This window comes from Strix uralensis, chromosome 3 (assembly GCF_047716275.1).
Source record: "Strix uralensis isolate ZFMK-TIS-50842 chromosome 3, bStrUra1, whole genome shotgun sequence".
Lineage (NCBI taxonomy): Eukaryota > Metazoa > Chordata > Aves > Strigiformes > Strigidae > Strix > Strix uralensis.
Genome location: NC_133974.1, coordinates 23,429,421 through 23,441,527, shown reverse-complemented (window position 1 = coordinate 23,441,527; position 12,107 = coordinate 23,429,421). Strand labels below are relative to the sequence as shown.

At 39.6% G+C, this 12,107-nt stretch overlaps 1 protein-coding gene across 8 annotated transcripts in view; it reads right to left on the bottom strand.

Moving 5' to 3' along the window:
- The window catches only part of ARHGEF10 (Rho guanine nucleotide exchange factor 10), a 116,846-nt gene that overhangs the window by 65,983 nt on the left and 38,756 nt on the right, over positions 1–12,107 (bottom strand). For 6 of the 8 annotated variants that reach the window (XM_074861676.1, XM_074861680.1, XM_074861678.1 and 3 more), the window contains 6 exons: positions 11,215–11,378; positions 7,933–8,049; positions 6,601–6,715; positions 4,570–4,682; positions 718–795; positions 320–499 (listed from right to left, as the gene is read on the bottom strand). In XM_074861676.1, coding sequence (XP_074717777.1) covers positions 320–499; positions 718–795; positions 4,570–4,682; positions 6,601–6,715; positions 7,933–8,049; positions 11,215–11,378 — 767 coding nt within the window. The remainder of the gene's footprint in view (positions 1–319; positions 500–717; positions 796–4,569; positions 4,683–6,600; positions 6,716–7,932; positions 8,050–11,214; positions 11,379–12,107) is intronic. The other 2 variants (XM_074861682.1, XM_074861683.1) reach the window with 1 other exon arrangement.

Sequence of the window (12,107 nt, the reverse complement as noted above, 5' to 3'; positions counted from 1 at the left end):
TTAAGAGATGCTGAGCCTCAATCTCCTTAATCTTGGTGGGTTTGTGAATCTCCTTAGGAAAAGAAACTGTTTACTTAAATGTCTAAAAGCTTGATCAAAGTCTGAAAATTTTGCCCACAATCCTTTCATATCTGCCAACCAAGCTGAAGACATGTGTTGGTGTCAGTTTCCTTACCAGGATGGTACATACATACTCTGACAGTTGCCACAGGCATTGGAGAGTATAGGAGTAAAGTGGCCAAGATAGATAGAAAGATATGGAGCTGGAATAACAAGCCTAAACTAAAAACAGATTATCTATTCAGATGCATTTGCTTACTGAAGCAACAAAGACATCACCAATCATTTCAACAGAGTCCCACTCAGATACACGACTCGCCAGCGCAATCTGAAACATTGAATGGCACTGAAGAATTTCCTTAATTCGATAAAAGACCATTTTGAGTTTTCTTTCACTCAGTAATTTTGGTTCCATATCTGAAAGGGGCTTCTCATATTGCTGTGGAGAAAAAAAAAAAAAAAAAGATTTAACACAAAAAAAGGGTCTTCTACAAGCAGAAAGAAAACAACTTATGTAACAGTATACACACAGAAAGTCTCTAAACATTTGGCATGAAGCATCTGTACCAAAATCTATGTGAGTCATACTACAGATCTTTAAGGATGTGATTATTTTTCAAATTTCCAAGTTATAAAATGCAAAAAATATTAAGGTACCTCCAGGATTCTTTTGAGAGCATCCACATAATTCTTCTCACTGTCAACTACAGAGCCCAAAATATACCTTCTCACAACCTGTTGAAGAAACAGAGTTTTCTCTAAAGCTCTAATCGGGTAACACGTTCATCATAGTTGGGAATGCTGATGATAAAATTCTTACATTAATAAAACACAAGAAACACAAAGCAATTTCAATACTGGAACTGTAATAAAATAACACTGTACCTCCTCAAAAGTAATTAGATTTACTATTACTCTAAAATTACTTATTTTAAAGAACACAACAGTAATTGTATCTATATCTACAATCTGCTGACTGTTGCAATCCTAAACTTTACTTTTGAAACTTGTCTTTTAATTTTAGATGTATAAATTTAGGCACTAATATAAATGATAATAGGTATAAGATGATGTTGGCTACTTCAGTGAATTGCTGCAACAAAATAGGTAACCAGTTTTCAAAAATCAGTCTTCAACATTAATTTTCTTTTTGTAATACGTTTTATAAATTTATTAGGAGTAACCTGAAGGACAAACAAGCAAACATTAATTGTCTTTTTAAGGTAAGGTCATATAAACTGTACCACTGAGAAAGTGTCTAAGGAAGTCAGCATTCTTCTTTGGGCATTACCATGCATGTGAAAATCCCATCTCATCTATATTCATACCCACTGACAGAGTTGTAAGAGCTTCAGGAAATCCTACCATATTTCATGTTTACAAACTACAGGCTATTTATCACACCTCCTTCTCCACCTCCTGCTTCTCTAATTCAGCTGAAAAGCACATTGTATGCATGTGCAGGTGACGTGACAGGAAGGACTGGGGAACTGATCTGGTTTAAAATTTAAACTTCTTACTGTTATTGATTAGATTTCTTGCTGGTTTTAAGGATTCGTTTTCACCCAAATCCATTTCCTAATCCAGCTCATCCCCAGGGCTTTCAAAAGCAGGACTCTGAGGGAGAAGACTGCACAAGGGCAGCGTTAAACCACTCCCCACAACTACAAGGGAAGGCAAAACTGCTTCTTTTGCTATTTTAAGCTAGTCTAAATGACCATGAAACTCAAATCTCAGACTTGCTTCTCTCTGCTCCTGATCCCCACAGCCTCCTGCCTCCACCGCCACGGCTGCCTTTAATTCTCCACACTTGTATTTTGCATTATTAAGTTAAGTGCAGGTTATGTGAGGATTTTCTTTCAAGTGGTGGCATTTCAAAGGAAGGCTTTAAAATGCTTAAAGATCTATATGGTCAAATTAATTGTGTCTAATTTGTGTTTAGAATGGATTTAGCAGTGTCATATTTGGTATAATGTATCAGCTGTTCTGGTAAAGGATACTAACTCCACTTTTAGTCACAGTTCAGTCTTCTGAAAAGATTAAACATCTGTAGAAATTATTTGTTTTCAGGCTCTAATACACAAAATAGATACTTAACAGTGCCTCTATTGCAATACTTATGCATAACTTGCATGCAAGTCTTGCATTTATATTCACATTTTTGCTAGTAACAGTAGCAAACAAACAACTTATGGTAAGAATTCAGGTCCCAGTATTAAAACAAAGCAAAAGCTAACATGACTGAGACATGTTAGAGCCAGGACATAATATTTAAACAGGCACCAGATTTTAAACAAAAGCTATCGTGCCACCTGCTGTTTAAAAGCAGCACATTCATAAAGTCTGTGCGTTCATGGCAGAGCAGTCCAGGTTGGAAGGGATTTCTGACCTTCACTCTCTCCAGCCAGCTGGGATGCCCAGGAATGCTGTGCAGTCTGCTGGCTCCCAGCCTGTGTCATGGCACGGGGTCACTCCATCCCAGTGCCAGAACTTGTGTTGGCCTCTGTTGAGCTGCTTGAGTTTTTCAGTCAACCTCAGCCCACCAAAGCCACACTGACCAGCAGCCCTACCCTCCCACACACGGCCTGCTGTACCCCTCCAATTTGGTATTGCCTCCAAACGTGCACTGCAGCTGGTATCCAGATCATTAACAAAGGCATTAAACACCACAGGCCCTGTATCTGCTCCTGAGGGATACCACTAACACTGGTCACCCACTGGACTTTGTACTACAGACTACAAATTTCTGAGCATGGTGTCCTTGCCTGTTTTCCACCCACCTTCTAGTCTACCCATACAAATTATATCTCACCTATACATCTACAAGGGTACTTTAGGAGACTGCTGAAAGCCTTGCTAAAGCAGAGGTAAATGACATCCTCTGCTATTCTCTGTCCACAAGACACTCATCTCCAAGGGACTCAAGCTGGTCAGGCACAAATGGACTCTGGTCCACCTATGCTGACTGTTGACAATCATCCTCCTGTCCTTCTGAACCCAGAAATAGCTCCCAGGAACATTTGCTCCATCACCTTTGCAGGGGCTGAGGCAAGGCCAGTTGGATCCTCCTTCTTGCTCTTCTTGAGCATGAGTGTGACATTTACTTTTTTCCAGTCTTCTGATCACTGTGATCTTAGACAACAGAGAACAGCCTTACCCTCAGCACCCTTAAATCTATCCCACCTGGTCCCACAGACACCTCCATATCCAACTGGCCTCAGTACCCCCTAACTGCAGGCAATGCTTCATTTCAGCAGGACCTGCCTCTAGGCTCAGGAGTTTCAGAGGCCTGAGGACAAACCTCACCAAGTAAAAGCTGAGGCAAAGGTGGCACTGAGTACCTCGGTCTTTTCGGCGCCCTTTGTCACTAGGTCCCTGACCCATCAAGCAGCAGACTCATATTTTTTTTAGCCTTCCTTTTGCTGCCAATGTACATATAAGAAACCTTTAATTGTTGCCCTTCACACCTCACTAGCTCAAGCTGAGATTTGGCTTTCCTAAACTCCATTCCTACCCTCTCGGGCAGCTCCTCCTGGGTAGATAAGCAACACACAGAATGACCTACACAACAATTACTAGTTTTCTCCAAATCAAGAGCGCTCTATTTTTCCAAAAGAGGGTACATTTATTTTTAATTACCTACAAAAAACCCCAGTGAAACTCTCAAACCCCATCTCAATTCAGATTGATGCTGAGATCTTATGTTATAATTAAATGTTACAGCAACATAACACAGTTTGGTAGTTGCATTGTTACAAGATTAGCACTTCACTGTGCTAAACACATTAGAAAAATAAACCTCACCAAGCAACAGGAAAAACTTATACCAGTCTCTTCAACTGCCCCTAGTTTGTTTTTTTGCTCATTTTCTGACCAAGTCATAACACCACAAGAAGCTAAAAATTCTATATAGTTATTACTTGTCATAACTACAGTAACATGAACCCACAGGGTTTATTTTCAGCCAAAATTTCTAACTGATGCTGATTTCTGTGGTTTTGAAGTGGTTTCCACAGTGACTATAGAGTTTGAGGTACAGAACAGCAAAATATACTCTTCTGTAGACTTGACTTTATTGGGAACAAGGTTTTTTTAATCAGGAGAAAACTTAAGATTCAGACAGCATACAGGATATTCTCTACATTTAAAACAGAAAACCTGGAGCACCTGGAACTATGTCTTCTGACTCAATAGAAATGTTTAAATTATTTTTTTTCACTCAAAACCATCACATTTAGTTTAAGTGTTCAGGTGGGAAAACAATATAGTTATTATAGATAATTTTATAATGCAAACCAGCATTTTGCATCTCTGGCTGAATTCAGGACTGATGCAAATATACGTACACATACCAATTTTCAATAAGCTACTTATTCAGTTCTGAATTTGATGTCCACTTTATTTATGTTAAACGCCAATATGTTTGAAGAGCAAGGCACCTGGGAGCCATTGACATAGAGCTGAAGGAGAGGAAAAATGCAGAAGACCGTATTTCCAAAAGCCTACTACCTGCTGCTGTGATAATCCTTCAGGCATAGGAGTCATAATGGCTTCTGTATGCATACAGTCCACATCAATAAATAAATTTAGCTCCTCTTCTTCCAGACATGATGATCTATGATCTACAAATAATTGAATAACCAAAATGCCAGCTTTTACAACATTGATTGAAAGAAGAAAAAAAATAAAGCAAAGATCCTATCATCCAAGCACAGTAATTACACGGCAGTCTTATTTTCACTTGCCGAAGAAATTTCCCACTTCTGTACCACCCACATCTGTATCACCTGTGAAATCACATAAATACCACTACCAATAGTGGTTCTAATACACAATATCTTTCAAAGGTATCTCAAAATCCTAAAATCCACAGAGCAGGAGACAGCCTATGCACCTTTTGCTTGACCTCTACTCTCTCTTCACAGCCAGGAGAACAGGGCTGTCCAGAGTGCAGGACATGACAATTAGGGTTAAAATACTGCAGCTCCAGGGCCGGCAGTTTTGAAATAAATGCCCTTTGGGAAATTAAACACACACATAATATGATCCAGCTTAAAAAATTCCATACACCCTTCTGTAACTGAACTAAGTAGCCAAATGTAGCAAAATGTTGGGTTTCAACAGAAATGAGTGTAAGGGATTCTGCATTGCTCCCTACATACTAATTTTACGCAAAAAGCACCACCAAAGTACAGTGATAGGTGGCAGTATGCAGCCAGCCAAAGACACAGACAGGGACAAAGAACAGATAAAGAACAGTATGAGGAACCGTGTTTTAGGAAAAAAAAAAAAAAAAAAAAAAAGAGAGAAGGGAGGGGAAGAGGGGAAGCAGATCTGTTGGCTGGGAGGAATTCATGAGTTTATTGGACAAATTTGTCACTAGCTCCCTGATGATTTGCTAAGTGGTTTAGGGATTAAACCATCCACAGATACCCTGTCTCTGCTACCTAACTTCTAGAAATGTAAGGAGGAATGCTGGATCCTCATAACATTTCCCTGCTGAAGCAGATCATTTTCTCCTGTGCAACAGCAAGAAGTTGAGAATACATTTTTGACCATTAAAGTTTGAGCAAATAACTTTCTATTTTCTGTCTGTGAATTAGGTAAATTCAGAAGCAGTTAGAGGCCGTAACAGGGATACAAGACGCGTCCTGGTCCTTACAGATAGGATGACGCTTTATGTTAGCTTGCTCACTAAAAATGTCTTGTTCCAGTCTTGTGGCTTTAGCTTCCTAACATTGTAGTTCTGTAAGCTCTGAAGTTACAACCATTCAATTAGTTGGGCAGAAATTAGAGCAGAAAGACATACTACCTCTCAAACTTATCCCGAAGAAGAAATAAATTTGTGTTCAGTTACTATCCCCTGCCTCTTGCAAAAATTAACTGTGGACTCCTGCTGCTGAGGCTCATAACAGAGGGCTGACATTTGTTCTTAACTAGAGAAAGAACACAAAAACTTTCAGCTTTTTGATTTCAGACCACTTCCTGTTTTCCCAATTCAAACTCAGCTTTCATCAAAAATCATCAAACTGTGATAAAGCAGAACAGTCTCATCTACTTCCACTCTTAAGCATGAAAAATGTTTGTTATCCCTCGGCCATGAGAGGGATAGTCAACTGTCACTCCACTGAAAACCATGTCATAACACCATAATTTCCTGACCTTCAGGAGTTACTTCATGGAGGGAACTGGACAGACTTAGTAACTTAAGATAATTTCCATACTCCCATATATGTGTACCTAGATAGTCTCTATGACACTGTTTGATGGGATTTTTTATTTTTGTTGTTTTTAAGCAGACTCTTCTCTGTGGTCCTCAGTTTTCTCACATCGCTCAGGTTCTTGCCCCCAACCTAAAACTAGTCAAGATGCATTGACCATACTCTCATGTGAACTGGATATTCCACCATATTTTATTGCTATAAAGCTGATTTCATGCATGCAGTACTCAGCTCTCAGTACAGAAGCCTGCTAGGCTATTCACTTCCTTTCTCAGAAATGACTGAAGAGAGTAACAAAGACAGTATAATTGGCACATACCTTGAGAAATAAAAGATTTTGTTCTAATGAAAGAACGACCCTTTTTCACAGCTGCTTTTGTCTTTTCGAGCCCATCTTTGGTACCTTCTCTAGCAGCTCTCATAAGTTTTTGCATCTGTAAGATAAAAAATACAGTCTACATGTTCAGTGAATAATAGGAACGCATTTGAGCATACCATGCAAAATACTTTTGATCAAAATAGCTTTAGAAAGAACACTGTCAAGTAGTTTATGCTATAAATATAGCCCAAAGTCAAAGGAATATATAGTAAGTACACAGATCCATCAAAGCTGAGATCTGAGCACCTGTACTTTTTCTTAATAAAATCAAACCTGGAGAAAGGGACTTACTTCATGGCAATATTGTATGCAAGCCTAAAATAGCAGAAATGCTTAACTCTTCTGAATCTAACATCTGAACTCAAAATAGTCTCAAATGCTTGGCTTTACATCATATAACAAATAAATACTACGAACAGGTCATTAATGGCCAGGGCTCTTGTTCATCTTCCAACGTCCCACTATCTCTGCCAAAGTGTTTCTGACCTAATCTCCTAGGCTCAGTTCTATATTAACTATATTCTTAAATAAACACTGTTTTGCAGAAAATGTTACAACTAATAATTTCATTGACTGAAGAAATAAGTTGACTTAATTAAGAATTACATAATTTTATAGTACATTACTACAGAAAAAAAAAATTATGGAAAAAAAATGGAGTGTTGTTTCGCTAGGAAATGTTTATTAAAAAAAACCCTGCTTTGTACTTTTGCTTTCCAAAAATGCCACCACAGCAAAAAATCCCCACTATTGTCAGAGCTGTGCTGACATGATCAGTAGCATCAGAACGCAAACAAAGCTGTCTTGCTGCAATCAATTTCTCAGTTTGAGCTGAAGCTTTTAGCAAAAACTCAGCCTCTTAATACTGCCTCCATTCAGAATGGAGAGCAGGGAGATTGACTCCCACAATTTGATCCTGTGTGGCTGGAGAGCCAGGGTCAGGCTAGCCCTGTGGAGCTCACCCGGGTCTTGGAGAGGTCCCAGGACTGTACACCTGGTTCATGCTCTGGGATAAGGGCACTAGCCAGCAGGGAAGGACAATGCCCTACCTCGTCTTTTGAAAGTGTTACCATTAAAAATAAGCATGAGAAAATGTCCTTAACAAAGTACTTAGGACAAACTGCATAATAATAAAAATCCAGCACATTCAGAATTCATTTCATACAAATTATTGTCCACTTTTTTCAAGTTATTAAAAGAAAAAGACAACATTGTCTGTATTGGAAAAGCAATCATTTAAACATAGCTAGTTACAAAAATCAACTACACTACCTTCAGCTCATGTTTTTGCTTTAGTTGCTGAATCTCTACCGCTCCCACAGTGTTTGCCATCAAATCTTTCATCTTTTTTTCATAATGCTCCTTTAAACGCGTTAGGTCATGAGAAAGCTACAGTGTATAAAAAGACACAGTCTTTTCAAAAATCCTGTAGTGCAAACTTCATGCTAAAGTACTTGCATATATCATGCATGTTGCCCCATCTGCCAACTGAGGGAAAATTATCATTTATGGAAGCTCCAACCTGTCAAATGGACCATCACTCCAGTGCATCACTGAACTTTCTGAAACTCAGCCAGGCGCCTTTCTACTACACTGGCAACTATGTAAAGAGAGAGGCAAAGTCACTTAGGCTAAGCTAACTGTGTATTAACTGTATTGTGCACATCTCTTATAAACCGTATGGAAACAACACATCAGCTTTAACCACGAGCATCATTCATTGGAGGACAAACCCTAGTGAGTATATTTTTGACTATCCTTCAAAACAGTGAATCGGGAGAATTCTCAAAGGCTGAAGAACCTGTGGACACTACTGGCACCTAAGAAGATGGAGATTGACGGTGCCAGCAAGTTGGTTAAGGAGACACTAAAGGGAAGGAGGCACAGTCTTGTAACTTCCACGTGCATCTATCATAGCATTGTATGACCGTGGGTGTAACCATCTCGTACATTTGTAAGGAAAGGAAACTATTGCAGAGAAATGCTCTGGAATACTAATTAACATTTGTTAAAGTTTTGAAAAAGCCAGATACAAGAGGTTAAAAACGTAACCAGAAAAAATAAAAGAAAATATTTAGTGCACCTTATAATGGAATTCCAATGAAAAAACTCTCAGCTTGATGTCAACAGAGTTATTTGGCAAGAGATGAAAGCATCAGGAAAGAGGAGGCCTACTGAGTTGAAAACAAAGGGACAGGTCCAACATTTAGCTCAACTAGGCTCGGTCAGGATGCGATTACCTCTAACATGATGATTCTGGCATTACAGCAGTATAATTAACAACAGCATCTGGTTCACAGACTAGAAATATTTAACAGCACAAAAACCTTTCCATCTTTAAAAAAAAAATAATCAAGAGTCATGATGAAAAAGTGATTAACGTGACTTTGAGGGAAGTCATATCAGCATTTAAAAATAAATTCCCACCTCAAACCTTCCCATACTTTTCAACAGACACTAAAAATAATAAGCAAGGCAAGTCCCTCGTAGACTCTGAAAGGCTACAGAAGATGATGTCCTGGGAAAAACATCCACCACAAGACCTGAGGAGAAGTGAAAGCTAGTGCAAAGAATGGATACAGAGAAAAGGTATAAAGTGGAATAGTTTCTGCCTGTGCTGAAGTGCTGGTGCAGGGAGGGAGGGTTGGGTGTTTTTTTGTTTTGGTCAGTTGGTTAGGGGTTTTTTTTGTTTGGGTTTGTTGTGGTTTTTTTTCTTTCAGCAAACTTAAAAGTATCTGTTTTTCCTCATTCTCTGCAAAATCCCTTCTCTAGTTTCCTGACTTTCCCACCTCCCAGTAACCTATCCAGGTGCAGCAGCCTCTCTGACTTTTCTATGGACCAACTAATGTGTTCCTAGGCTCCACATCCCCATCCTCACAAAGCAATTGTCAAAACCTTTTGTCACAGGCTTGGAAGTCAGCTGCAGTGCAGTACCCCCCAAGCACACTTCTCTCCTCCCGCTACTTCTCGATCTCTTGCTCAGACACTCTGTGTCTGATCCTGGCACCATCACTCTCAACCCACTGCCAACAGATCAAAGAGTACTTATAAGTGTTCAAAAAATGGCTTTAAACCTTGCTTTGTGCACATGTGTAAATAGATTCCTATGACTATGGCCAAAGCTGAAGCTACAGATAACAGGAACAGATTAAAAAAAAACGCAAATCAAACCAGCAGCCATGTTAAGACTTACACACTCACATGCAAAGTAATTTCCTAGTCTCTTCCAAAGGTATTAAAAAAACCCAAACAACTCAGTTTTCTCCAGTCTAGTTAAAAAACTCCCCAGAGAGAAACAGCTGCAATAGTTTAAACTTGTCAAGACAAAACCAAAACAAAACCAGAAGATGAGCAGTCAGCTTACAAAGTGCTGATTTCAGTGGGCTCAAGTCTTGCAGTTAATTGCTTGTTCCCTGATTTCTAAAGGACTGGCAGCAAGGATGGAGGTGGGGGGAGAGCAGATAATGTGTACTGGAGGGAAACAGACAGTAAGACTTTTATTCTCATCAAGATAAGAAACCTGTAACATAAAAATATGGGTCCCATGGAAGAAGACCCTGGCTGCTAGCCGTACATCCTCCAGCCCCGGGGTACTGGAGCAGTCAACAGTACACAGCTGTGGAGTGGCCCTTGGGTGTCTATCCCCAGCCAGCACACTGGGGGACCCTGAGAATTTTGCAGTGACTCCAGGCACTGATCCTGGCCCTGCCTGTTCCCAGTGCCCTGCACCCCTGTCCTCCACGTGCTCAGAGCAGGAACCGGCAGTGGGAGGCTGCCCAAGTCCCAGGCAAGGCTTCCCTCACACAGAGAGGGCACAAGGGCAGAAGGAGAGAAGCTGAAGCAGCCCAGGGCTCCTCCCGAGGTGCAATGAGATACACGCAGCGAGGGCAGGCACCCATGGCGTCAGTGTCTTCCTGCTTCCTGTAGCATGGATGTAGCCAAAGACACTAGACCAGAGATGTGTCACAAATGGATCATTTTAATCACGCCACCTCTCTTCTCTCCTTAATAAATGTTACAGACTTCTCTTTGATCACAGAACCCTTTTATTTTCAGGATTTTTTTTTTTTTTAAGCTCTGTCACCTTCAAACAACCAAAGTGATCCAGATATAAGACTGAAAGGTAGGGAACACTGGTGAATAGTTTTGTGACTTTTGAGAACCTGAAGGATCCCAAAACTTCAAGTCTTGTCAGGTTTACCCCCATTTGTTCTTCACATTATTTTCCACACTCATTTACCACTTACACTAATCCAGCAGCTGCAAAAGAAGAAAAGGTGAGGAACTGCTCACAAGCAAAAATAATGAATTTTTAAATTTCACTTTTATCCAATCTGAGTTTTTTCTTTCTTAAGGAGCTTCTGTTTAATATTTTTATCTTCTCCCTGTTCCATTTTGTTGTGGACTGTCACTCCCACACTGATTCATGTCTCCTTTAAAAAGATGCTGTTGGCATTTGAAACTGAATTGAGGAGAAGGGAAATACAGGTGAGAAAGTCAAGTGTTGGAAATCAGGATAACCTCAATGACTGAGCAGCATGGCAGGATACATACATGTCTCTTGTGATTGCCTCGCAAAAAGGAGCTGGGAATTCCATTTTTACACTCAGAATCACTCTGTTCTTCATAGCTTTCAAACTCACTTGAACTCCACCCATATTCCAGCGAGCTGTTTCCACCATCATCACCATTTTCAACGTCATCATAAATCATTTCCTCTGCAAGAATTAAACCAAATTAAAAAAGCTACACTGAAATTTGTGATTGCTTAAACACCAAAAAAACTTGTTCAGCATGTACTATAAAGAAATATACAGACTATTGTATGCACATTTTTAAGTGTGAGTTAAGTCCAATATTCAAATAGCTGTTGAAACAGAGTGCTAAAAGAGGACAGTGTTATGGGTACACACCACAATCCTTTTAAAAACATGCCCTTCTCAAACTGCACTTATGTCCAAATCCCACAACATGTTTTAGAAGAAATTCAAAGGAAATTCAAACTGTAGCTGTGAACACACGTCTGCACTGAGAAGCATCCTTCCATTTGCAAGCCTGCCACTTGTCCCTAGGAACATCTTCATCATCAGCTTAAATGACAAATGCTAAAACATTACAAGAATCAAAGGAAAATGTCACTACTTCAAGCAGAACAGATCAGACCACAGTAGCAAGAAACATGTTACACTATGATATTTTATGACTCGTCATTCTTGCAACTCCACCAATCATTAGTAGTCTCCCATATCTTCAGGTTGCCTTACCCATCATAATCTAGTCCAAGAGCTTGAAGTATTAACCTTTTCAAGATACAGAAAGTGATATCGCAAAGGCTGACCAAAGTATTACCTGTTAAAGACACAGGTATTTTTGTTGGCACAGATGTCAAGTACAACAAACTGACTCAAAACAAAATGGAAAATTTTTAGTGCCAATTACTTATCAGT